Source organism: Scyliorhinus canicula, chromosome 8, assembly GCF_902713615.1.
Source record: "Scyliorhinus canicula chromosome 8, sScyCan1.1, whole genome shotgun sequence".
Classification (NCBI taxonomy): Eukaryota; Metazoa; Chordata; class Chondrichthyes; order Carcharhiniformes; family Scyliorhinidae; genus Scyliorhinus; species Scyliorhinus canicula.
In genome coordinates, this window is record NC_052153.1 from 191,255,394 (window position 1) to 191,282,360 (window position 26,967).

Consider the following 26,967-nt stretch of genomic DNA (forward strand, 5'->3'; position numbering starts at 1 on the left):
GATCCCGTTGTCGTGGTCCACGGAGGTACCGATGACATCGGTAGAACGAGGGAAGAGGTTCCACATAGACAGTATGAAGAGCTAAGCACTACATTAAGCAGCCAAATCGCAAAGTTTATAATCTCTGGATTATTACCTGATCCACATGCAAATTGGCGTGTGGTGGATAAGGTTAGAGAGATTAATACATAGCTCAAAGACTGGTGTGGGGGAAGTAGGTTCCAGGTTGTGGGTCACTGGTAGAAATACTGGGGAAATGGGGGCTGTGTCATTGGGATGGTCTACACCTGAACTGTGCTGGGTCCAGTGTCCCAGCAAACCGCATAACTAGGAAGGTAGAGAGAGCTTTAAACAAAATAGGAGGGGAAAGGGATCAAATGCAGATGATGTGATATATTAAAGAGTAAAGTAAAAGTTGCCGTACTCCCAGATGACCAGAGGCTGCGTTCCTCTTTGAGGGGGAGAGCTGACTGGTGGTGATTTAATAGTAATAATAAAAAACTTTTATTGTGTTTGTTTGTTTATTGAACCGAGGTTCAGTAAAAAATATTTTTCTGTGAGCAGCTCAAACAGATCATCTAGTACATGAAAAGAAAATACATAATAGGACAACACAAGGTACACAATGTAAATATATAGACACCACAAGTAGGCTTACATTAACACTGCAATGAAGTTACTGTGAAAAGCCCCTAGTCGTCACACTCAGGCGCCTGTTCGGGTACACAGAGGGAGAATTCAGAATGTCAATTCACCTAATAGCACGTCTTTCGGGACTTGTGGGAGGAAACCGGATCCCGTTCCCTAAATATCCCCCACTGACACTTAGTCACTTGACCTACTTGGCCCTCCTCATTTGCAAGAACCATGTCCAGCAGTGCCTCCTTTCCTGCGTGATCGGAAACGCACTGAACATAGAACATAGAACAGTACAGCACAGAACAGGCCCTTCGGCCCTCGATGTTGTGCCGAGCAATGATCACCCTACTTAAACCCACGTAACCCGTATACCCGTAACCCAACAATCTCCCCATTAACCTTACACTACGGGCAATTTAGCATGGCCAATCCACCTAACCCGCACATCTTTTGGACTGTGGGAGGAAACCGGAGCACCCGGAGGAAACCCACGCACACACGGGGAGGACGTGCAGACTCCACACAGACAGTGACCCAGCCGGGAATCGAACCTGGGACCCTGGAGCTGTGAAGCATTGATGCTAACCACCATGCTACCGTGAGGCCCCACTGCTGCAGGAAACTTTCTTAAGCACACTGTGGGAACTCTGCCCTTTACACTGTTACTATCCCAGTCTATATTTGGGTAATTAAAGTCGCCCCATTATAACATTTTTGCACTTGTCTGTAAATTCCTTACAAATTTATTCCTCTGCATCCTTCTCATGAGGTTCTGGCCCACACGGAGCAACGTCATTTTTGTTCCTTAGATTCAGCCAAATCAATTCTCTCCTTGGCCCCTCTAGGACGTCCTCTTTCTCCAGCACTGCAACGCTCCCCTTAATCCATCCCGCCAACCTTCCCCGTTTTTCTTCCTGTCCTATCGTTCCTGAATACCTTGTATCCAGGGATATTTAACACCCAGTCCTGTCCTTCTTTGAGCCAGGTCTCCGTTACAGTCACAACATCATATTTCCGCATGGCAATCTGTGCCTGTCACTCACCAATCTTATTTACCACATTCCGTGAATTAACAACCTGATTTAGACTCTCTCTTTGTCCTTTACCCTGACCCCCGTCTGTTAATGTACTAGTGTATTTCTTAACCTAGTACTATGCACCTCCCTGAATACTCCTGGTCCGCACAGCCCTGCGAAGATGATTTAAACCCTGGTGTATCTTTTAAGTTTATCTTCAGGCACAGCAGTATGGTGAGAATTAGTTTAGACTACATACACGCTGATAGCATTTTCGGATCACTGTGTTCCTGAGATAGCACTGAGTGTTGACGGCATGGGAACCTTGGTGAATCCAGCAGATTTGTTGGATTGTTTGGGGAGCCATAAAACGCCCAACAAAAGAGGAATTGAAATGGTGAAAAAGAGGGTTTGACGGCCCATCACTCAATTCAGACCTTTAGTTACATTCAGTGTGAGGGGTTAGGAACCACCCGGACATGAATCGCTGCTGTAGAGTTCTTGATTCAGGCATTTCTATATCTGTCTCAGCACAGTAAGAAGTCTTACAACACCAGGTTAAAGTCCAACAGGTTTGTTTCAAACACTAGCTTTCGGAGCGCAGCTCCTTCCTCAGGTGAAGGAGCAGTGCTCCGAAAGCTCATGTTTGAAACAAACCTGTTGGACTTTAACCTGGTGTTGTAAGACTTCTTACTGTGCTCACCCCAGTCCAACGCTGGCATCTCCACACCATGTCTCAGCATATACTGCTCTGCACCTACCCGAACGTTGATGTTAATTGTTAGATTTGTAACTTACTGTCTCTCGCTTTCATGTATCTGTTACTAAAAGGGTGAGAATGATTCTCGACACTGGCAGCACGGTAGCCCGATGGCTAGCACAGCTGCTTCACAGCTCCAGGGTCCCAGGTTCGATTCCCGGCTTGAGTCACTCTCTGTGTGGAGTCTGCACGTTCTCCCCGTGTGTGCGTGGGTTTCCTCCGGATGCTCCGGTTTCCTCCCACAGTCCAAAGATGCACAGGTTAGGTGGATTGGCCATTTTAAATTGCCCTTAGTGTCCAAAAGGGTTGGGTGGGGTTACGGGGATAAAGGGGGATAGGGTGGAGGCGTGGGCTTAAGTAGGGTGCTCTATCCAAGGGCCGGTGCAGACTCGATGGGCTGACTGGCCTCCTTCTGCACTGTAAATTCTATGATTCTATGAAGCCTTGTTGGGCTCTCTGTTTAACGCTGAATCATTGTTTGTGTCTCTTCAGTACAATATCTTCAGCGTTCAATTCACTGGCCGCCGTCACCATGACAGACCTGATTAGACCTCACTATCCGCATATGACTGAGGCTCGAGCCACACTGATATCCAAGAGTCTCGGTAAGGCACAGTGAAAAATAACAGCAATAACCTGGTGTGTCCAGGGTGTGTCTCTAGGGGGGGTGGGGGTGTCCAGGGAGTGTGTATGTGTTTAGGACATGTGTCTATCTGGGGAGGGGACGGCGTGTGTGTCTAGGGTGTGGGTATGTGTCTCTCAGGGGGTCTGTGTATGTGTGTGTGTGTCTAGGCTGTGTGTGTGTGTGTCTAGGCTGTGTGTGTGTGTGTCTAGGCTGTTTGTGTGTCTAGGCTGTGTGTGTGTGTGTGTCTAGGCTGTGTGCGTGTCTGTCTAGGCTCTGTGCGTGTCTGTCTAGGCTGTGTGTGTGTCTGTCTAGGCTGTGTGTGTGTCTGTCTAGGCTGTGTGTGTCTGTCTAGGCTGTGTGTGTGTCTGTCTAGGCTGTGTGTGTGTCTGTCTAGGCTGTGTGTGTCTGTCTAGGCTGTGTGTGTGTCTGTCTAGGCTGTGTGTGTGTATGTCTAGGCTGTGTGTGTGTCTGTCTAGGCTGTGTGTGTGTGTGTCTAGGCTGTGTGTGTGTCTGTCTAGGCTGTGTGTGTGTATGTCTAGGCTGTGTGTGTGTCTGTCTAGGCTGTGTGTGTGTGTGTCTAGGCTGTGTGTGTGTCTGTCTAGGCTGTGTGTGTGTCTGTCTAGGCTGTGTGTGTGTGTGTCTAGGCTGTGTGTGTGTGTGTGTCTAGGCTGTGTGTGTGTCTGTCTAGGCTGTGTGTGTATCTGTCTAGGCTGTGTGTGTATCTGTCTAGGCTGTGTGTGTGTATCTGTCTAGGCTGTGTGTGTGTATCTGTCTAGGCTGTGTGTGTATCTGTCTAGGCTGTGTGTGTGTATGTCTAGGCTGTGTGTGTGTGTGTCTAGGCTGTGTGTGTGTCTGTCTAGGCTGTGTGTGTGTATGTCTAGGCTGTGTGTGTGTCTGTCTAGGCTGTGTGTGTGTCTGTCTAGGCTGTGTGTGTGTCTGTCTAGGCTGTGTGTGTGTCTGTCTAGGCTGTGTGTCTGTCTAGGCGCTGTGTGTGTGTCTGTCTAGGCTGTGTGTGTGTCTGTCTAGGCTGTGTGTGTGTCTGTCTAGGCTGTGTGTGTGTCTGTCTAGGCTGTGTGTGTCTGTCTAGGCTGTGTGTGTGTGTCTAGGCTGTGTGTGTGTGTGTCTAGGCTGTGTGTGTGTGTGTCTAGGCTGTGTGTGTGTGTGTCTAGGCTGTGTGTGTGTCTGTCTAGGCTGTGTGTGTGTCTGTCTAGGCTGTGTGTGTGTCTGTCTAGGCTGTGTGTGTGTCTGTCTAGGCTGTGTGTGTGTCTGTCTAGGCTGTGTGTGTGTCTGTCTAGGCTGTGTGTGTGTCTGTCTAGGCTGTGTCTGTCTAGGCTGTGTGTGTGTGTGTGTCTAGGCTGTGTGTGTGTGTGTGTCTAGGCTGTGTGTGTGTGTGTCTAGGCTGTGTGTGTGTGTGTCTCGGCTGTGTGTGTGTGTCTAGGCTGTGTGTGTGTGTCTAGGCTGTGTGTGTGTGTCTAGCCTGTGTGTGTCTAGGGGGGGTGTGTGTTTGTCTCGGGTGGGATGTGTGTGTGTCTGTCTATCTAGGGGGGGTGTCTAGGTGTGTGTGTCTCGGGGTGGGGGGGTGCCAAGGGTGCAGTAATATATTTCAAGGTGCTTCACGGGATCATTAGGACGGACAAAGGCGTTTGCCAAAGTCCCGCATAATTGTGCAAAATTAAAGCGCATGAGATTGGGGGAAATGTATTGAGGTAGATAGAAAACTGGTTGGCAGAGAGGAAACAAAGAGTAGGGATGAATGGGTCCTTTTCAAATTGGCAGGTAGTAACTAGTGGGGTACCACAGAGATCGGTGCTGGGACCCCAGCTATTCACAATATATATATTAATGATGAGGGAACAAAATGTAACATCTCAAAGTTTGCAGATGATAGCAAGTTGGGTGGGAGGGTGAATTGTGATGAGGATGCAGGGATCCTACAGCAAGATCTGGGCAGGTTGGGCAAGTGGGCAAAGCAATGGCAGATGCAGTATAATTTGGATAAGTGTGAGGTTATTCACTTTGGAAGCAAAAACAGGAAGGCAGATTACTACCTGAATGGTTGTAAATTGGGAGAGGGGAGTGTGCAGCGGGACCTGGGTGTCCTTGTGCACCATTCGCTGAAGGTAAGCATGCAGGTGCAGCAGGCGGTAAAGAAGGCTAATGGTATGTTGGCCTTCATTGCGCGAGGTTTTGAGTATAGAAGCAGGGATGTGTTGCTGCAATTGTACAGGGCCTTGGTGAGGTCACACCTGGAGTATTGTGTGTAGTTTTGGTCTCCTTCTCGGAGGAAGGATGTTCTTGCTCTCGAGGGAGTGAAGCGAAGGTTTACCAGACTGATTCCAGGGATGGCGGGACTGTCATATGAGGAGAGATTGACTAGGTTGGGATTGTTCTCGCTGGAGTTCAGAAGAATGAGGGGGATCTCATCGAGACTTATAAAATTCTAACGGAGCTAGACAGGGTAGATGCAGGGAAGATGTTACCAATGGTGGGTGTGTCCAGAACCAGGGGTCACAGTCTGAGGATTCAGGATAAACCATTTCAGACACAGATAAGGAGACATTTCTTCACCCAAAGAATGGTGAGCCTGTGGAATTCATTACCATAGGATGTAGTTGATGCTAAAACTTTGACTATATTCAAGAGGCAGCTGGATATAGCACTCGAGGAGAATGGGATCAAAGGCTATAGGGAGGGAGCAGGATTAGGCTATTGAGTTGGATGATCAGCCATGATGGTGATGAATGGCGGAGCAGGCTCGAAGGGCCAAAAGGCCTCCTCCTACTCCTATCTTCTATGTATCTATGTACAACCAAAGTCTTGATGGAAGAAATAGGTTTTGAGAGGCTTCTGAAAGGAGATAGGAGAGTCAGAGAATGTTAGTGAGGGAATTCCAGACCCAATGGTGAGTCGATTACAATCGGTGACACGCACAAGGCTAGAATGTGAGGAGCGGAGATATCTTGGTGGGGTTGTCGGACCAGAGGAGATTATAGTGGTAGGGAGGGCAGAGACATGGGGGGTGCTGGGTGAACATGACTTGGTGCAAGTCAGGGTGCAGAGCAGTCGGGCTGGGAATTTGCTAACCTCAAAATTAAGATCTGTTTAAAGTGAATGTGGCATTGTCCAATCCCCATCAGTGAGGATTTAAATAACACAAATCCAGCAGTTTCCATCTCGAGCTCAGTATTCGGGCAGTGAGCCTGGCTTAATTAGAATTTTTTTTAAATCAGCTTTTGCCTTGTGATGTGTTTCTTTTGATGTGATTTTCCCAGTCTGGAATGCAGCTCCTTCACGTGTTGTTAGCAGTGGTCACCACCCTGTGACTGATTCTGAACATACAGGGGAAGGGGCGCCGACACCTGAGAGAATCTTAGAAGCAAGAAAGACTTTGGATTTGTGTGGTGCTTTTAACGAGTGCAGTGTTCAGACGATTAGCGGAGTTATTCAGGCAGAGAGCTGGCACAAGCACGATGGGCTGGAGGGCCCGTTTCTGTTCCGTCATTCCATTAATCCTCAAAAGTGCAGGAATGGAGATGACGTGAAATAGATTTTGCGCACAGCAAGCTCCCACAGACAGCAGTACACGATGACAAGAAAAACCTGTTTTTACTTTTGTTTGTGGAAGGGTAAATATTGGCCTGGGCACAGGAGAGAACTTCCCTGGTTGCCCTCCCAATAGTGCGCGGAATCTTGTACGTTCACCGAGATCGCAGATGGGGTCTGTGGTTAATGTCCCATCCATTTAAACACAGCCTAATTTTAACCAGCATGTCCAGCCCCTGTGCCCCAGACGGCACTCTTCTCACTTCCCCATCACCGGGTCGACTTTCAGGTCATCATGTTTCTGGGCTCTGGAATTTCCTTTCCTTCCCCACTTCTTACCCTGCAAACTCCTGCTTCTCTCCTCGCCTTCTAATCCTACCTGGCCATCCCTTTAGTCATCTCTCCTTATTCTATCTTGAACTCCAGTAAGAAGTCTTCCAACACCAGGTTAATGACCAACAGGTTTGTTTGGAATCGCTAGCTTTCGGAGCACAGCTCCTTCCTCAGGTGAGTGAAGAGGTAGGTTACACAACCACAGCATATATGGACAAAGCCAATGATGCAAGGTGATACTTTGAATGCGAATCTTTAAGTCTTCATAGGTCCAGACGGTGCGACCTGTGATTATCCCTCTCTCTAGTCGCACCGCCTGGACCTGTAAAAAATTACCTGCAAAGACTCGCAATCATCTTGCATCATTGGCTTTGTCTATATATGTGTTTGTGTAACCCACCTCTTCATTCGCCTGAGGAAGGAGCTTCACTCCGAAAGCTAGTGACTACATACAAACCTGTTGGACTTTAACCTGGTGTTCCAAGACGTCTTACTGTGCTCACCCCAGTCCAACGCCGGCATCTCCGCATCATATCCTGAATTAGAGATTCCGTATATCTGCCATTCAAGGGCGGGTGTTGGAAAGATGTCTGATTACAATAGTGATAGGATATGGGGTAGGGAGGCACAGGTCTTTGAAGAATTTGGACTTGTTTCGGAGGCGAGGCATCACTGTGTGGGATCTTCCCTTGAGTGCTTAGTGGCTAGAATTATGGTTGTCTTCAATGTCTTACGCTAGCTCCATGGGACTGTGCACAATTTAGAGCTGAGGAACAGGCCATTTGTCCCAACTGGCCCATGCTGCTGTTTACGCTCCGCACCAGCCTCCTGCTATCTCTCTTCATCTCACCCCATCAACATATCGTGGGAGTTATAGAATGGTTGCAGCATAGAGAGAGGCCATTCGGCCCATCGTATTGGCAAGAGCAACTCGCCTTATCTCGTTCCCCTGCCTTTTCCCTGTGATCTTGCAATTTCCTTTCTTTTCAGATAATCATCCAACTCCCTCTTGATTGCATCGACTGAATCTGCCTCCACTAGACTCTCAGGCAGAACATTCCAGATCCTACCCACTCGCTGTGTTTAAAAACTGTTTTTCCTCGTGTTGATATTTGCTTCTTTTGCCAACTGCCTACACTCTGTGTCCCTCTGGCCCTCGATCTTCCACCAGTGAGAACTATTTCTCCCTAGTGACTTTGTCCAGACCCCTCATGATTTTGATCACCTCCATTAAACCTCCTTTCAACTTTCTCTTCTTCAATCTGTCCTCGTGAACCAAGTTCCTCATTCCTGGAACCATCCTCGTGAATCATCCCTAACATCCTCTCCAATGCTTTCATACTCTTCCTAAAGCATCCGGAACTGGACACAATTCTTCATTTGATACCAAAACAGTGTTTTACGCATATTTGACATAACTTCCTTGATTTTGTATTCTGGCCTGTTTTATAAGCCCAGGATATTGTATGCTTTACTAACCGCTCCTGTCCGACCATCTTCAACCAAGTCAAGGTTATTAATATATATCTGGAAAAACGAGGGTCCTAACACTGAGCACTGGGAAACGCAAACATTCACAACTATTTCATTCCTCAGGGGCTAGGCCAACCATCAATGATCTCCCTTTCATCATAAGGTCAGAAATGGGGTTGTCCGCTGATGACTGCACAATGTTCAGCACCATTCACAACTCCTCAGATAGCGAAACAGTCGGTGGACGAATGCAGCAAGACCTGGACAATATCCAGATGTAGGCCAACAAGTGGCAAGTAACATCCATGCCAGGCAATGGCCAGGTAATATCCAGGCAATGACCATCCCCTACAAAAGAGGATCTAATCATCGCCCCTTGACATTCAATGGCATTACCATTGCTGAATCCCCCACAATCAACATCCTGGGGATTACCCGTGAACTGGACTGGTCATATTAATACTGTGGCTACCAGGGCAGGTCAGAGGCTAGGAATCCTGCAGTAAATGACTCACCTCCTGACCCTCCAAAGCTTATCCACCATCAAGGCACAAGTCAGGAGTGTAATGGAATACTCTCCACTTGCCTGGATGAGTGCAGCTCCAACAACACTCAAGAAGCTCAACGCCATCCAGGACAAAATCTGCTTGAGAACACCCTGTCCCCAAACATTCACTCCCTCCACCGCTGGCGAAAAATAGCAGCCGTGTGTACCATCTACAAGATGCACTGCAGGAACTCACCAAGATTCCTTAGACAGCACCTTCCAAACCCACAACCACTTAGAAGTTCAAGAGCAGCAGATACCTGGGAACCCCACCACCTGGAGGTTCCCCTCCAAGTCACTCACCTCCCTGACTTGGAAATATATCGCCGTTCCTTCACTGTTGCTGGGGCAAAATCCTGGTATTCCCGCCCTAACAGCACAGTGGGTGTACCTACACCACATGGACCGCAGCGGCTCAAGAAGGCAGCTCACCACCACCTTCTCAAGGGTCAATTAGGGATGGAGGTTAAATGCTTCCCCGGCCAGCGAAGCCCGCATCCCATGAATAGATTTTTAAAAAATCTCCTTTGTGTTCGACCAGGTTCTCCTTAAATGCATCCGTGATATTTTCTGCAATCATTTCATGTGGTAGTAAGCTCCACCCTCTGACCACTCTCTGAATAAAGACGTTTTTACCTGTGCCTCTTGCCTGTAGCGTACAGTAAATGAGAGTTCCTGTGTTTTTGCAGCGCTGGGCTATGGTTTGCTGTGTCTCGGAATGGCATACATCGCATCGCTGATGGGCTCAGTGCTACAGGTGCTGTATCAAACACCTCTCTTTCAATGTATTTGTATTGTTCCCAACTGCTTGGAGTTTCTGACCTGCTCCCTTCCTTCAAACTCAGGCGGCGCTGAGTATCTTCGGGATGATTGGTGGTCCCCTGCTTGGAGTCTTCTGCCTCGGAATGTTTTTCCCCATGGCTAATTCCACGGTGAGTTTGGCTTTTGAGCAGCTCTTTCTGCTTTGGCAGCATGTTTGTGTTGGGGTGGGTTTGTCACCTCACTTAGCACCAGTTTGTTTGAAGGCTTTCTTGGTTTTGGCGGGGGGGGGGGGGGGGGGGGGGGGCGTTGAGAGAGACGATGGAGAGGCACCGGTTACTCTGTTAGCAATTACTTTCCAAAGAGCTCCTTCGATCAAATAGCAGACCTCGAAGTTTCAGAAAGTTTCCACTGCCCCTTGTCCGGGGCAATGATCGGAACAGATGAGGGAGATGATTGCTTCCCTCCTCTGCTATATATCACTACCTCTTTCACCTGCTCCAGTCGTTTCCCCCGGTAACAAAACAGTACGCTGTTCAAAACGGTGAGGTCCACCAGTTTGTCCAGAGAACGCATTCAAGACAACAACTGCTCTTTGAGAGCAGATTTAATTTACCGTTGTAACCAGGAAATCATCTTACTCAATGTTAATTAAGTGGCGTCAAAAGCATTCAGCCGGGAAGGGGGCTGTGTGTATACAGATAGAATCATAGAATTTACAGCGCAGAAGGAGGCCATTCAGCCCATCGAGTCTGCACCGGCCCTTGGAAAGAGCACCCCACTTAAGCCCACACCTCCACCCTATCCCCGTAACCCCACCCAACCTTTTGTTTTTGGACTCTGAAGAGGCAATTTATCACGGCCAATCCACCTGACCTGCACATCTTTGGACTGTGGGAGGAAACCGGAGCACCCGGAGGAAACCCACGCAGACACGGGGAGAACGTGCAGACTCTGCACAGGCAGTGACCCAAGCCGGGAGTCAAACCTTGTCCCCTGGAGCTGTGAAGCCACAGTGCTAACTACTGTGCTACCGTGCTGCCCCTACCCTTATGGTGGTATACTTGTTATATTACCAGATTAATATTCTGGAGATCGTGAGTTCATCACTTTTGGGATTTTGAATCCCAATTTTAATTTTTTTTCAAAAAATCTGTAAATAAAAGGCCTGCGTCAGTAAAGGTGACCAATAAACTGTCAGCTTATTGTGAAAATCCAACTGGTTCATTCCGGACGGTTACAGAATCATGGAATTGTCACAGAAGGAGGCCATTCAGCCTGCCGTGCCTGTGCTGGCCCTCTGAATGAGCAGCTCACCCAGTTGCCACTCCACAGCCCTGCACCTTCTTCCTTTTCAGATAACAACCCGCTCCCCCGCTGAACGTCTGGACTGAACCTGCCTCCACCACACTCTCGGAGAGCGCATTCCAAATCCTAACGACGGGCTGCTTGAGAAAGATTTTCCTCGGGTCGCCATGGTCTTTTTCCCAATTATCTTCTGAAACCTGTCACCCTCATGCATTCTGAAGTCCATGTGGCTCCAGCTCCCACACCAATGTGATTCGTGCTTAATGCAAACACCAAATTCAGCGTGTTTGGCTCTTTACCTCTCTCTCAAATGGCACAACAAGTCACTCAGGCTGGGAACCTAGTGCAATAAATACTCGCCTTGTTAACAACGCACATATCCTGGGAACCTCTTCAATTCAGTGAAATTGGGAGTGGGGAATGGTATATTTATATTTCCCACATGGAGATTTTTCTTTCTCTCAGTCTCTTACTCCCTTTCTGTCTAATCTGTAACAGGGTGCAATCTCTGGCCTGGCGGCGGGTTTGATAATGGCATTCTGGATCGGAATCGGCAATTTCATTTCCAGACGAGCGCCTCTTTCATTCGTAAATGCGACCGTCATCCAAAATGTTACCGCTGCTTTGGCAACCTCCGCCATGGCAACAGTCAACTCGACGACAGTGGCATCGAGTGCAAGGTATGTGCAGGGTCTGTCACTGCAGCGTATCTCGCTGATGGGTGCTGGGTTTTGGGAAGGGTGGGTGCAAGGACAAGGTGGTTAGAGCTAGAGTATGAAAAACGTCAGTCTCCCTCATCCAGCTGTTATGGGCCAAGGGTTTAGAGAACCCCAAAGTGTATCATGGAGTTCACCTGACCCACAACTTTTAATAGATTGTGGTATGGGGAGCACACGGCCACTCTACAGGTACAGCAGAAATGGAAAAGTATTTCTTAAAACAAAACAATGTTTATTCTATGAACTCAAGTTAACTTTTTAAAACATACAGTGAACATCTTGGCAACCATCAATTGAAATACAACCCCCAAATAATACAACACTAAGTAATCCTTTAAGCTTTCCTTTTAACATCCATACGACTTAAAACGCCTTTTACCAGCACAACAGGTTAAAATCACTACTGTTAATAGTTTTAAATCACCAGGATCGATTTACAGTCTTTAGATTACAGAGAGAGATTTGTACACCTTCTGGCTGTGACTGCAGCTATCTAGCTCTGAAAACGAAACTAAAACACACCCTGCAGCAAACAGCCTAAAACAAAAGTAAAAAGCTGACACAGCCCAGCTCCACCCACTCTCTGACATCACTGCAGTAATAAATACCCATTTCTTAAAGGTACTCTCACTACAGATACTTATATGCACACCCAGTTATAAACACTCATTTCTTAAAGGTACTCTCACATGACACAGGTAACTTGGTTACGGTTTGCATCAATCAGTATTACCTGGCTTGTCCCACAAGATAAACCGGCGGTGGGTAGGAATTACAGTGGGGATTTTGGATGCTGATCATCGCAAACATGTACCTCAAAGAACCAAAGAAAGGTTAGAGCACAGAAAGAGGCCATTTGTCCTGTTATGCCAGTGCAGGTTCTCTCCATTCCCCTGTCCTTTCCTGTAGCCCTGCAAAATGTTCCTTTTCCGACAAGGTGAAGTGAGAGTGACTGCTGTTGACATTAAGGCAGGATTTGACCGAGTGTGGCATCAAGGAGCCCGAGCTAAATTGGAGTCAATGGGAATCAGGGGGAAAACTCTCCGCTGGTTGGAGTCATACCTGGCACAAAGGTTGTGGTGGTTGGACGTCAATCATCTCAGCTCCAGGACATTACTGCGGAGTTCCTCCTGGTAGTATCCTCGGCCCAACCATCTTCAGCTGCTTCATTGATGACTTTCCTTCCATCATAAGGTCAGAAGTGGGATGTTCGCTGATGACTGCACAATGTTCAGCACCATTCGCGATTCCTCAGCAGGTCAGAGTTGAGGAATCCTGCAGCAAGTAAACTCACCTCCTGACTCCCCAAAGCTTGTCCATCATCTCCAGGCACAAGTCATGAGTGTAATGGAATACTCTCCACTTGCCTGGATGAGTGCAGCTCCAACAACACTTAAGAACTCGACACCATCTAGGACAAAGCAGTTGGCTTTATTGGTACCCCTTCCACAAACATTCAACCCCTTCACCACCGACGCACAGTAGCAGTGGTGTGTACCATCTACAAGATGACTTTACCAAGGCTCCTTTGGCAAGCACCTTCCAAAACCCATGACCGCTATGATCTAGAAGGACAAGGGCAGCAAATACCTGGGAACCCCACCAACTGGAGGTTCCCCTCCAAGCCAAGCACCATCCTGACTTGGCAATATATCGGCCGTTCCTTCACTGTCCTGGAACTCCCTCTCTAACAGCACAGTGGGTGTACCTATGCCACATGGACAGCAGCGGCTCAAGAAGGCAGCTCACCACCACCTTCTCGAGGTAAATTAGGAATGGGCAATAATCATTGGCCTCACTGCCAATGTCCACATCCCATTAATAATTTTCTATTAATTATCCAATTTCCTTTTGAAAACCCCCAGTTCTATCTGCCTCCACCACACTCTCGTGCAGACTCTCAACATTCACTCCGTAAAAATATAAACTAAAAAGTTTTTTTTTCATTTCCCTTTTGCCAATCACCTTGGATCCTCTGGTTCTCAATCCCTCCACCAATGGGAACAGTTTCTCCCTATCGACTCTGTCCAGACCCCTCGTTATTTTGAATACTTCCAACAAATCTCCGCTCAACTTTCTGTTCTCCATGGAGAACAGTCCCAATTTCCCCGAACTAACCTCCTAACTGAATCGCCTCACCCCGGGAACCATTGTGGTGAATCTTTTCACGTTCTCATCAGCGTCTTTGCACCCTTACTAAATTGTTTTGCTCGGAAACTCCCACAAGATGCTCCATCTGTTGTTGGCCAGCAGCACACTCGTAATATCTTTTGGCAACATCGATGAGTCTCCCAGCCAGTAGATACTGAGAGGGTGATAGGAATGAAGAGCAGTGGAACAATTGGAACGAACAAAAGAGAAAATGCTGGACAATCTCAGCAGCTTTGGCAGTATCTGAGCAGAGAGAGGGAAGGGAGCTGGCATTTCGGGTCTGGGTGACTCCTTACTGAGAGAGTGTTGCACGGTCGGAGATACGGTGCTAGATTCTCCGATTCTGCGGCTATGTCCACAGGATCCATCTGGTCTTACCACCATAAAGTCGTCGGCTCTCCCGCAATGATCCTCCGTCCATGGGGGGGGGGGGGGAGGCTAGCAGCCACTGTGGCGGTTGTGCTGTGCAACATGGCGCCGGCCACATGCACACACGGCCTGCCAAAAACTGCCCCCCTGTAACCAGCTTCCCCCCCCCCCCCCTGACCAACCCCCACCAGTTCCCCCAGCCTCCAACAAAGCCTCTCCTGGCTGCAGAATGGCACACTCCCCAGACTGGCGGCTCTGGACTCGGGTCCCCGAACGGTGAGAGCACACGTGTCCCACGCCGGCGGGGACTCGATCCATCAGGGGCGGCGCATCGGGGGAGGGCCTCAGGTGATGTACACGGCACGCGGCGTGCTCGACAGGTTGCCATTTTTAGGGGGCGGAGCATCGCAAAAACGGCGCCACCCCCGATTTCGGCGTAAACGGAGATTCTCCGGTCAATTGGCGAACGCGATTTCGGGGTCTGCGATGCCGTCTTTAGTTTTTAAGATGTTACAGTGAGGCCCAGTCTGACTGCTCGGGGATGTCAAAGATCTCATCCCCCTACTTAGAAGAAGAGCAGTGGGCATTCTCCTCAGCGCCCTGGCCAATGTTTATGCCTTAGTAAAGATGAGCGTTATTTGATCGGTATCACGTTGCCATTTGTGGGATCTTGCTGTGCGGAAATTGGCTGCTGCGTCACAGGAGCGGCTGCACTTAAAAAAAAAAAAAAAAAAAGGACCTCATTGGTCGTGGAGTGCTTTGAGTTGTCCCAAGGCGGTGAGAAGCGCTAGGTAAATGCAGGTCTTTGCATTCTCGCCCAACTGATCCAATTCACTGGCCTAATCTTCCTTCTGTTGTGTAGCCTCACAGGGCTGAAGAAGTTCTACTCTCTCTCCTACCTGTGGTACAGTGGGCACAACGCAGCCACCGTGGTCATCGTGGGACTGCTGGTCAGCTTCCTAACAGGTAACGTACCAGATTGTTCAGTTTGTCAAAGCATTGCCGCGGCAACCTCCTGATTCAGCTTCCCTGTCTCCATCACGGTTGTGTTACTGGCTGAGTCATCCACAGAGTGGGAGTTCAAATTGTGGTTTGTGATGTTAAATTCAGTTCCAGTAGCACAAAGATTATCATGACTGGCTCCCTAATATTTTGTCGTGAAGGGTGTGCGCCACCCTTGACCAGTCTGGCTTGTAAGTGACTCGGCCCCAAATCTGACCCTAAATTGATCTCTGACTTGACCTCACCAGTGTAAGTTGTACCAAACCGCAACAACACAGCAGTTCCAGAAGACCCACCACCAGCTCCTGAAGAGCAATGGTAGATGGGCAATGAATGGGTAGAACCCAAGGCTACACGTTTGTAAAGGTTTCTGAAGTGGCGCTGGCAGAATCTCCTGAGGTCTTTCACAAGAGGAGACACTGTTGAGAGAGCGAGAACGAGAGAGAGCGCGAGCCAGAGAGAGCGAGAGCCGGGGAGAGCGCGAGAGCCGGGAAGAGCGCGAGAGCCGTAGAGAGAGCGCGAGAGCCGTAGAGAGAGAGCGCGAGAGCCGTAGAGAGAGCGCGAGAGCCGTAGAGAGAGCGCGAGAGCCGTAGAGAGAGCACGAGAGTCGTAGAGAGAGAGCGCGAGAGTCGTAGAGAGAGAGCGCGAGAGCCGTAGAGAGAGCGCGAGAGCCGTAGAGAGAGCGCGAGAGCCGTAGAGAGAGCGCGAGAGCCGTAGAGAGAGCGCGAGAGCCGTAGAGAGAGCGCGAGAGCCGTAGAGAGAGCGCGAGAGCCGTAGAGAGAGCGCGAGAGCCGTAGAGAGAGCGCGAGAGCCGTAGAGAGAGCGCGAGAGCCGTAGAGAGAGCGCGAGAGCCGTAGGAGAGCGCGAGGCCGTAGGGAGAGCGCGAGAGCCGTAGAGAGAGCGCGAGAGCCGTAGAGAGAGCGCGAGAGCCGTAGAGAGAGCGCGAGAGCCGTAGAGAGAGCGCGAGAGCCGTAGAGAGAGCGCGAGAGCCGTAGAGAGAGCGCGAGAGCCGTAGAGAGAGCGCGAGAGCCGTAGAGAGAGCGCGAGAGCCGTAGAGAGAGCGCGAGAGCCGTAGAGAGAGCGCGAGAGCCGTAGAGAGAGCGCGAGAGCCGTAGAGAGAGCGCGAGAGCCGTAGAGAGAGAGAGAGCGCGAGAGCCGTAGAGAGAGAGCGCGAGAGCCGTAGAGAGAGAGAGCGCGAGAGCCGTAGAGAGAGAGCGCGAGAGCCGTAGAGAGAGAGCGCGAGAGCCGTAGAGAGAGAGCGCGAGAGCCGGAGAGAGAGAGCGCGAGAGCCGGAGAGAGAGAGCGCGAGAGCCGGAGAGAGAGAGCGCGAGAGCCGTAGAGAGAGAGCGCGAGAGCCGTAGAGAGAGAGCGCGAGAGCCGTAGAGAGAGAGCGCGAGAGCCGTAGAGAGAGAGCGCGAGAGCCGTAGAGAGAGAGCGCGAGAGCCGTAGAGAGAGAGCGCGAGAGCCGTAGAGAGAGAGAGCGCGAGAGCCGTAGAGAGAGAGCGCGAGAGCCGTAGAGAGAGAGCGCGAGAGCCGTAGAGAGAGAGCGCGAGAGCCGTAGAGAGAGAGCGCGAGAGCCGTAGAGAGAGCGCGAGAGCCGTAGTGAGAGCGCGAGAGCCGTAGAGAGAGCGCGAGAGCCGTAGAGAGAGCGCGAGAGCCGTAGAGAGAGCGCGAGAGCCGTAGAGAGAGAGCGCGAGAGCCGTAGAGAGAGAGCGCGAGAGCCGTAGAGAGAGAGCGCGAGAGCCGTAGAGAGAGAGGGAGCCGGAGAGAGAGAGCGAGAGAGGGAGCCGGAGAGAGAGAGCGCGAGAGCCGTAGAGAGAGAGCGCGAGAGCCGTAGAGAGAGAGCGCGAGAGGCCGTAGATAGAGAGAGCGCGAGAGCCGTAGAGAGAGAGCGCGAGAGCCGTAGAGAGAGAGCGCGAGAGCCGTAAGAGAGAGAGCGCGAGAGCCGTAGAGAAGAGAGCGCGAGAAGCCGTAGAGAGAGAGCGCGAGAGCCGTATAGAGAGAGCGCGAGAGCCGTAGAGAGAGCGCGAGAGCCGTAGAGAGAGCGCGAGAGCCGTAGTGAGAGCGCGAGAGCCGTAGAGAGAGCGCGAGAGCCGTAGAGAGAGCGCGAGAGCCGTAGAGGAGAGCGCGAGAGCCGTAGAGAGAGAGCGCGAGAGCCGTAGAGAGAGAGCGCGAGAGCCGTAGAGAGAGCGAGAGCCGGAGAGAGAGAGCGCGAGAGCCGTAGAGAGAGAGCGCGAGAGCCGGAGAGAGAGAGCGCGAGAGCCGTAGAGAGAGAGCGCGAGAGCCGGAGAGAGAGAGCGCGAGAGCCGGAGAGAGAGAGCGCGAGAGCCGGAGAGAGGGAGCGCGAGAGCCGGAGAGAGGAGCGCGAGAGCCGGAGAGAGGGAGCGCGAGAGCCGGAGAGAGGGAGCGCGAGAGCCGGAGAGAGGGAGCGCGAGAGCCGGAGAGAGGGAGCGCGAGAGCCGGAGAGAGGGAGCGCGAGAGCCGGAGAGAGGGAGCGCGAGAGCCGGAGAGAGGGAGCGCCAGAGCCGGAGAGAGGGAGCGCCAGAGAGAGAGGGAGCGCCAGAGAGAGAGGGAGCGCCAGGGAGAGAGGGAGCGCGAGAAAGAGAGGGAGCGCGAGAGCGAGGGAGCGCGAGACGGAGAGAGGGAGCGCGAGACGGAGAGAGGGAGCGCGAGACGGAGAGAGGGAGCGCGAGACGGAGAGAGGGAGCGCGAGACGGAGAGAGGGAGCGCGAGACGGAGAGAGGGAGCGCGAGACGGAGAGAGGGAGCGCGAGAGCCGGAGAGAGGGAGCGCGAGAGCCGGAGGGGGAGCGCGAGAGCCGAGAGAGGGGCGCGAGAGCCGGAGAGAGGGAGCGCGAGAGCCGGAGAGAGGGAGCGCGAGAGCCGGAGAGAGGGAGCGCAGAGCCGGAGAGAGGGAGCGCGAGAGCCGCAGAGAGGGAGCGCGAGAGCCGGGAGAGGGAGCGCAGAGCCGGAGAGAGGGAGCGCGAAGCCGAGAGAGGGAGCGCGAGAGCCGAGAGAGGGAGCGCGAGAGCCGGAGAGAGGAGCGCGAGAGCCGGAGAGAGGGAGCGCGAGAGCCGGAGAGAGGGCGCGAGAGCCGGAGAGAGGGAGCGCGAGAGCCGGAGAGAGGGAGCGCGAGAGCCGGAGAGAGGGAGCGCGAGAGCCAGAGAGGGAGCGCGAGAGCCGGAGAGAGGGAGCGCGAGAGCCGGAGAGAGGGAGCGCGAGAGCCGGAGAGAGGGAGCGCGAGAGCCGGAGAGAGGGAGCGCGAGAGCCGGAGAGAGGGAGCGCGAGAGCCGGAGAGAGGGACGCGAGAGCCGGAGAGAGGGAGCGCGAGAGCCGGAGAGAGGGAGCGCGAGAGCCGGAAGAGAGCGCGAGAGCCGGAGAGAGGGACGCGGGAGCCGGAGAGAGGGAGCGCGAGAGCCGGAGAGAGGGAGCGGGAGACGGAGAGAGGGAGCGCGAGACGGAGAGAGGGAGCGCGAGACGGAGAGAGGGAGCGGGAGACGGAGAGAGGGAGCGGGAGACGGAGAGAGGGCGCGCGAGACGGAGAGAGGGAGCGGGAGACGGAGAGAGGGAGCGCGCGAGCCGAGAGAGGGAGCGCGCGAGACGGAGAGAGGGGAGCGGGAGACGGAGAGAGGGAGCGCGCGAGACGGAGAGAGGGAGCGCGAGGCGGAGAGAGGGACGCGCGAGCCGGAGAGAGGAGCGCGCGAGCCGAGAGAGGGAGCGCGCGAGCCGGAGAGAGGGAGCGCGCGAGCCGAGGAGGAGAGCGCGCGAGCCGGAGAGAGGGGGCGCGCGAGCCGGAGAGAGGGAGCGCGAGAGCCGGAGAGAGGGAGCGCGCGAGCCGGAGAGAGGGAGCGCGCGAGCCGGAGAGAGGGAGCGCGCGAGCCGGAGAGAGGGAGCGCGCGAGCCGGAGAGAGGGAGCGCGCGAGCCGGAGAGAGGGAGCGCGCGAGCCGGAGAGAGGGGAGCGCGAACCGGAGAGAGGGAGCGCGCGAGCCGGAGAGAGGGAGCGCGCGAGCCGGAGAGAGGGCGCGCGCGAGCCGGAGAGAGGGGCGCGAGCGGGAGAGAGCGCGCGAGCCGGAGAGAGGGAGCGCGCGAGCCGGAGAGAGGGAGCGCGCGAGCCGGAGAGAGGGACGCGCGAGCCGAGAGAGGGAGCGCGCGAGCCGGAGAGAGGGAGCGCGCGAGCCGGAGAGAGGGAGCGCGCGAGCCGGAGAGAGGGAGCGCGCGAGCCGGAGAGAGGGAGCGCGCGAGCCGGAGAGAGGGAGCGCGCGAGCCGGAGAGAGGGGGCGCGCGAGCCGGGGAGAGGGAGCGCGCGAGCCGGAGAGAGGGGAGCGCGCGAGCCGGAGAGAGGGAGCGCGCGAGCCGGAGAGAGGGAGCGCGCGAGCCGGAGAGAGGGAGCGCGCGAGCCGGAGAGAGGGAGCGCGCGAGCCGGAGAGAGGGAGCGCGCGAGCCGGAGAGAGGGAGCGCGCGAGCCGGAGAGAGGGAGCGCGCGAGCCGGAGAGAGGGAGCGCGCGAGCCGGAGAGAGGGAGCGCGCGAGCCGGAGAGAGGGAGCGCGAGAGCCGGAGAGAGGGAGCGCGAGAGCCGGAGAGAGGGAGCGCGAGAGCCGGAGAGAGGGAGCGCGAGAGACGGAGAGAGGGAGCGCGAGAGACGGAGAGAGGGAGCGAGAGACGGAGAGGGGGAGCGAGAGACGGAGAGGGGGAGCGAGAGACGGAGAGGGGGAGCGAGAGAGCCGGAAGAGAGGGAGCGGGAGAGGGAGAGAGGGAGCGCGAGAGCCGAGAGAGGAGCGCGAGAGCCGAGAGAGGGAGGCGAGAGCCGGAGAGAGGAGCGCGAGAGCCGGAGAGAGAGAGGGAGCGCGAGAGCCGGAGAGCGGGAGCGCGAGACGGAGAGAGGGAGCGCGAGAGACGGAGAGAGGGAGCGCGAGAGACGGAGAGAGGGAGCGCGAGAGACGGAGAGAGGGAGCGCGAGAGACGGAGAGAGGGAGCGCGAGAGACGGAGAGAGGGAGCGCGAGACGGAGAGAGGGAGCGCGAGAGCGGAGAGAGGGAGCGCGAGAGCCGGAGAGAGGGAGCGCGAGACGGAGAGAGGGGAGCGCGAGAGCCGGAGAGAGGAGCGCGAGAGCCGGAGAGGGAGCGCGAGAGAGGAGAGAGGGAGCGCGAGAGCCGGAGAGAGGGAGCGCGAGAGCCGGAGAGAGGGAGCGCGAGAGCCGGAGAGAGGGAGCGCGAGAGCCGGAGAGAGGGAGCGCGAGAGCCGGAGAGAGGGAGCGCGAGAGCCGGAGAGAGGGAGCGCGAGAGCCGGAGAGAGGGAGCGCGAGAGCCGGAGAGAGGGAGCGCGAGAGCCGGAGAGAGGGAGCGCGAGAGCCGGAGAGAGGGAGCGCGAGAGCCGGAGAGAGGGAGCGCGAGAGCCGGAGAGAGGGAGCGCGAGAGCCGGAGAGAGGGGAGCGCGAGAGCCGGAGAGAGGGAGCGCGAGAGCCGGAGAGAGGGAGCGCGAGAGCCGGAGAGAGGGAGCGCGAGAGCCGGAGAGAGGGAGCGCGAGAGCCGGAGAGAGGGAGCGCGAGAGCCGGAGAGAGGGAGCGCGAGAGCCGGAGAGAGGGAGCGCGAGAGCCGGAGAGAGGGAGCGCGAGAGCCGGAGAGAGGGAGCGCGAGAGCCGGAGAGAGGGAGCGCGAGAGCCGGAGAGAGGGAGCGCGAGAGCCGGAGAGAGGGAGCGCGAGAGCCGGAGAGAGGGAGCGCGAGAGCCGGAGAGAGGGAGCGCGAGAGCCGGAGAGAGGGAGCGCGAGAGCCGGAGAGAGGGAGCGCGAGAGCCGGAGAGAGGGAGCGCGAGAGCCGGAGAGAGGGAGCGCGAGAGCCGGAGAGAGGGAGCGCGAGAGCCGGAGAGAGGGAGCGCGAGAGCCGGAGAGAGGGAGCGCGAGAGCCGGAGAGAGGGAGCGCGAGAGCCGGAGAGAGGGAGCGCGAGAGCCGGAGAGAGGGAGGGACACACACAAGAATTGAAGTGCAGAAGTTGGGAACATGGGCTGTCAGGGAAGGACACAAGTGAAATGTGGAACTTGTTCAAGGAACAGGTACTGCGTGTCTTTGATATGTATGTCCCTGTCAGGCAGGGATGAGATGGTCGAGTGAGGGAACCATGGTTGACAAGAGAGGTTGACTGTCTTGTTAAGAGGAAGAAGGCGACTTATGTCAGGCTGAAGAAACAAGGTTCAGACAGGGCGCTGGAGAGATACAAGATAGCCAGGAGGGAACTGAAGAAAGGGATTAGGAGAGCTAAGAGAGGGCATGAAAAATCTTTGGCGGGTAGGTTCAAGGAAAACCCCAAGGCCTTTTACACATATGTGAGAAATATGAGAATGACTAGAGTGAGGGTAGGTCCGATTAAGGACAGTAGCGGGAGATTGTGTATTGAGTCTGAAGAGATAGGAGAGGTCTTGAACAAGTGTTTTTCTTCAGTATTTACAAACGAGAGGGGCCATATTGTTGGTTAGGACAGCGTGAAGCAGACTGATAAGCTTGAGGAGATACTTGTCAGGAAGGAAGATGTGTTGCGCGTTTTGAAAAACTTGAGGATAGACAAGTCCCCCGGGCCTGACGGGATATATCCAAGGATTGTATGGGAAGCAAGAAATGAAATTGCAGAGCCGTTGGCAATGATCTTTTCGTCCTCGCTGTCAACAGGGGTGGTACCAGAGGATTGGAGAGTGGCGAATGTCGTGCCCCTGTTCAAAAAAGGGAATAGGGATAACCCTGGGAATTACAGGCCAGTTAGTCTTACTTCGGTGGTAGGCAAAGTAATGGAAAGGGTACTGAGGGATAGGATTTCTGAGCATCTGGAAAGGCATTGCTTGATTAGGGATAGTCAGCACGGATTTGTGAGGGGTAGGTCTTGCCTTACAAGTCTTATTGAATTCTTTGAGGAGGTGACCAAGCATGTGGATGAAGGTAAAGCAGTGGATGTAGTGTACATGGATTTTAGTAAGGCATTTGATAAGGTTCCCCATGGTAGGCTTATGCAGAAAGTAAGGAGGCATGGGATAGTGGGAAATTTGGCCAGTTGGATAACAAACTGGCTAACCGATAGAAGACAGAGAGTGGTGGTGGATGGCAAATATTCAGCCTGGAGCCCAGTTATCAGTGGCGTACCGCAGGGATCAGCTCTGGGTCCTCTGCTGTTTGTGATTTTCATTAACGACTTGGATGAGGGAGTTGAAGGGTGGGTCAGTAAATTTGCAGATGATACGAAGATTGGTGGAGTTGTGGATAGTGAGGAGGCCGTTGTCGGCTTCAAAGAGACATAGATAGAATGCAGAGCTGGGCTGAGAAGTGGCAGATGGAGTTTAACCCTGACAAGTGTGAGGTTGTCCATTTTGGAAGGACAAATCTGAATGCGGAATACAGGGTTAATGGTAGGGTTCTTGGCAATGTGGAGGAGCAGAGAGATCTTGGGGTCTATGTTCATAGTTCTTTGAAAGTTGCCACTCAAGTGGATAGAGTTGTGAAGAAGGCCTATGGTGTGCTAGCGTTCATTAGCAGAGGGATTGAATTTAAGAGCCGTGAGGTGATGATGCAGCTGTACAAAACCTTGGTCAGGCCACATTTGGAGTACTGTGTGCAGTTCTAATCACCTCATTTTAGGAAGGATGTGGAAGCTTTGGAAAAGGTGCAAAGGAGATTTACCAGGATGTTGCCTGGAATGGAGAGTAGGTCATACGAGGAAAGGTTGAGGGTGCTAGGCCTTTTCTCATTAGAACGGCGAAGGATGAGGGGCGACTTGATAGAGGTTTATAAGATGATCAGGGGAATAGATAGAGTAGACAGTCAGAGACTTTTTCCCCGGGTGGAACACACCATTACAAGGGGACATAAATTTAAGATAAATGGTGGACGATGTAGAGGGGATGTCAGAGGTAGGTTCTTTACCCAGAGAGTAGTGGGGGCATGGAATGCACTGCCTGTGGTAGTAGTTGAGTCGGAAAAGTTAGGGACCTTCAAGCGGCTATTGGATAGGTACTTGGATTAGGGTAGAATAATGGAGTGTAGGTTAACTTCTTAAGGGCAGCACGGTAGCATTGTGGATAGCACAATTGCTTCACAGCTCCAGGGTCCCAAGTTCGATTTCGACTTGGGTCACTGTCTGTGTGGAGTCTGCACATCCTCCCCGTGACTGCGTGGGTTTCCTCCGGGCGCTCCGGCTTTCTCCCACAGTCCAAAGATGTGCAGGTTGGGTGGATTGGCCATGAAAAATTGTCCAAAATTCTATGATTAACCTAGGACAAAAGTTCGGCGCAACATCGTGGGCCGAAGGGCCTGTTCTGTGCTGTATTTCTCTATATATACTACTTCCTATGTGCTGTAGGCATCCAGTACAAGGGGGCAGAACCTTAAAATTGGAGCCAGGCTGTCTGGAGATGGTGTCAGGAAGCACGTCGGTTAGTGGAAATCCTGAACTCTCTCTCCAAAAGGCTGCTGCTGCTGGGGATCATTGTACAAGTGTCCACACTGAGATTCCTGTCAGCCATGGAATGTTAAAGCTTCTGGCGTCAAGGCGGGTACATGAGTTAAGCTGGAGATCAGCCATAATCTAATTTAATGAAGGCACAGGTTTGGAATTTCTGGTGCCTGGCTTTGCAACTCGGTCTTGGATCATGTGACTATCTTTATCGCAGCTGGTCACATTTTGTTCTTAAACGATCTTTTTTATGTACGTGTGTGTATGTCTGCAAGCGTTACCTGTGGCTAGGTAGTATTTGCTTTTGTGTGTGTGCCTGTCTGTATTAGTGTGTGCCTGTGTGCGTCCGTGTGTACAAACGCTTTTTATAGAGAGACATTGAATTCGGTGCCTGATCTCTGCACATTCTAGGCCCAATGAAAGGGGAGGACGTGAATCCGTCGACTGTTGTTCCAGTTCTGCGTTACCTGCTCTTCTTTCTGCCTGGGCGATGCAAGGAGAAGCTGAGCTGTGGGGTTCGCTATCAGCCAGCGGTACGTACACAACCATTTGATCAGATTTCATTCTCTCCTTCCTTGTGTTAACAAATTGCTTTAATCCCATTTCATAGAATTTACAGTGCAGAAGGAGGCCATTCGGCCCATCGAGGCGACACCAGCCCCTGAAAGAACACTGACCCCACCTAACCTTTTGGAAACTTAAGGGCAATTTAGCATGGCCAATCCGCCTAACAAGCACGTCTTTCAGGACTTGTGGGAGGAAACCGGAGAAGCCGGAGGAAACCCATGCAGACACGGGGAGAACGTACAGACTCTGCACAGACAGTCACCCGAGGCTGGAATTGAACCTGGGACCATCAGCCGGACGGTACAGTCTGCGGCTCGCTCACCATCAGCCGGACGGTACAGTCTGCGGCTCGCTCACCATCAGCCGGACGGTACAGTCTGCGGCTCGCCGTCAGCCGGACGGTACAGTCTGCGGCTCGCCGTCAGCCGGATGGTACAGTCTGCGGCTCGCCGTCAGCCGGACGGTACAGTCTGCGGCTCGCCGTCAGCCGGACGGTACAGTCTGCGGCTCGCTCACCATCAGCCGGACGGTACAGTCTGCGGCTCGCCGTCAGCCGGACGGTACAGTCTGCGGCTCGCCGTCAGCCAGACGGTACAGTCTGCGGCTCGCTCACCATCAGCCAGACGGTACAGTCTGCGGCTCGCTCACCATCAGCCGGACGGTACAGTCTGCGGCTCGCTCACCATCAGCCGGACGGTACAGTCTGCGGCTCGCCGTCAGCCAGACGGTACAGTCTGCGGCTCGCCGTCAGCCGGACGGTACAGTCTGCGGCTCGCCGTCAGCCGGACGGTACAGTCTGCGGCTCGCTCACCATCAGCCGGACGGTACAGTCTGCGGCTCGCCGTCAGCCGGACGGTACAGTCTGCGGCTCGCCGTCAGCCGGACGGTACAGTCTGCGGCTCGCCGTCAGCCGGACGGTACAGTCTGCGGCTCGCCGTCAGCCAGACGGTACAGTCTGCGGCTCGCTCACCATCAGCCAGACGGTACAGTCTGCGGCTCGCTCACCATCAGCCGGACGGTACAGTCTGCGGCTCGCTCACCATCAGCCGGACGGTACAGTCTGCGGCTCGCCGTCAGCCAGACGGTACAGTCTGCGGCTCGCCGTCAGCCGGACGGTACAGTCTGCGGCTCGCCGTCAGCCGGACGGTACAGTCTGCGGCTCGCTCACCATCAGCCGGACGGTACAGTCTGCGGCTCGCCGTCAGCCGGACGGTACAGTCTGCGGCTCGCCGTCAGCCGGACGGTACAGTCTGCGGCTCGCCGTCAGCCGGACGGTACAGTCTGCGGCTCGCCGTCAGCCGGACGGTACAGTCTGCGGCTCGCCGTCAGCCGGGCGGTACAGTCTGCGGCTCGCCGTCAGCCGGACGGTACAGTCTGCGGCTCGCCGTCAGGCAGACGGTACAGTCTGCGGCTCGCCGTCAGGCAGACGGTACAGTCTGCGGCTCGCCGTCAGGCAGACGGTACAGTCTGCGGCTCGCCGTCAGGCAGACGGTACAGTCTGCGGCTCGCCGTCAGGCAGACGGTACAGTCTGCGGCTCGCCGTCAGGCAGACGGTACAGTCTGCGGCTCGCCGTCAGGCAGACGGTACAGTCTGCGGCTCGCCGTCAGGCAGACGGTACAGTCTGCGGCTCGCCGTCAGGCAGACGGTACAGTCTGCGGCTCGCCGTCAGGCAGACGGTACAGTCTGCGGCTCGCCGTCAGGCAGACGGTACAGTCTGCGGCTCGCCGTCAGGCAGACGGTACAGTCTGCGGCTCGCCGTCAGGCAGACGGTACAGTCTGCGGCTCGCCATCAGGCAGACGGTACAATCTGCGGCACGCCGTCAGGCAGACGGTACAATCTGCGGCTCGCCATCAGGCAGACGGTTCTGTCTGTGGCTCGCCATCAGGTAAGTTGGATTAGTTATCATCATTTCCTGGGTGCGTTCTAAGGGAAGAACCTTGAAGCATTTCCCCAATTGTGTGCAAGCGTATGGTTCAAATGGCCGTTTGTTGCGAAGCCTGATTAACCGTCTTTCTTTTCCCACATTTCTCACTGACGCAGAATGACGAACCCACCTTGCAACATTCCCTCGTGCCAACCAAAGAGCCGAATGGGGTGATCAGCAAAGAGGTTGCAGCCGGAGGAGAGGAGAAGCCGGAATTTGGAGTTCAGCCACTGAAAGAGGTGGTAATGGGGAAGGAAGGCGAGGTGGCAATGGTCCTGCAAGAGACGTCGCTGTGAGAATGTATCTTGAATGGTTACTTAGTTCGTGCGTAGACGTTACAGAGAGAGTATTTACCGTCGTTTAACAAAGGATAGCTTGCAGGATAGCGACAGAGTCACTCTTCGCTGGTTGTTGGAGGTCTCTCTTGTACAACGCTTTGCCTTTGCTGGATGACTGACAAAGAGGACGTGGGTTGGGGCTGGGGTGGGGGGGGAATGAAAGGACCGTTGGTAACTAATTGCAGTTGAGCGAAGATATGTCTGGATTTGACAGGCAGTACTGTGGCAGTCACCGCTTCCTACCCAGACAGGTAAATGTTGCCACTGTCCCCTGTTTTCTTTTTTGGCAAGTTGCTGTTCATCTGCTTGGGGGAACCCGGTATTTTTTGTGACCTTTTCATCGCTCAGAAGTTCCTTAAAAGCTGGCACTCGACCAAATTCCGTTTTGGTGAGAGTGGAAGTTCAGGTGCTTTATTTCCCCAGGCTTTTAGGCTGCTTGTTGGGCGAGCAGTTTGTTTTCTTTTTA

General features: G+C 53.9%; 1 protein-coding gene across 1 annotated transcript in view; it reads left to right on the plus strand.

The window, feature by feature from the left end:
• The window catches only part of LOC119969944 (sodium-dependent multivitamin transporter-like), an 84,056-nt gene extending 57,504 nt beyond the window's left edge, over positions 1-26,552 (plus strand). The window contains exons 4-11 of the mRNA XM_038803911.1: positions 1,790-1,889; positions 2,858-3,020; positions 9,626-9,693; positions 9,782-9,868; positions 11,502-11,683; positions 15,105-15,208; positions 24,082-24,203; positions 26,280-26,552. Coding sequence (XP_038659839.1) covers positions 1,790-1,889; positions 2,858-3,020; positions 9,626-9,693; positions 9,782-9,868; positions 11,502-11,683; positions 15,105-15,208; positions 24,082-24,203; positions 26,280-26,459 — 1,006 coding nt within the window. The 3' untranslated portion in view covers positions 26,460-26,552. The remainder of the gene's footprint in view (positions 1-1,789; positions 1,890-2,857; positions 3,021-9,625; positions 9,694-9,781; positions 9,869-11,501; positions 11,684-15,104; positions 15,209-24,081; positions 24,204-26,279) is intronic.
• Positions 26,553-26,967: the final 415 nt, after the last annotated feature.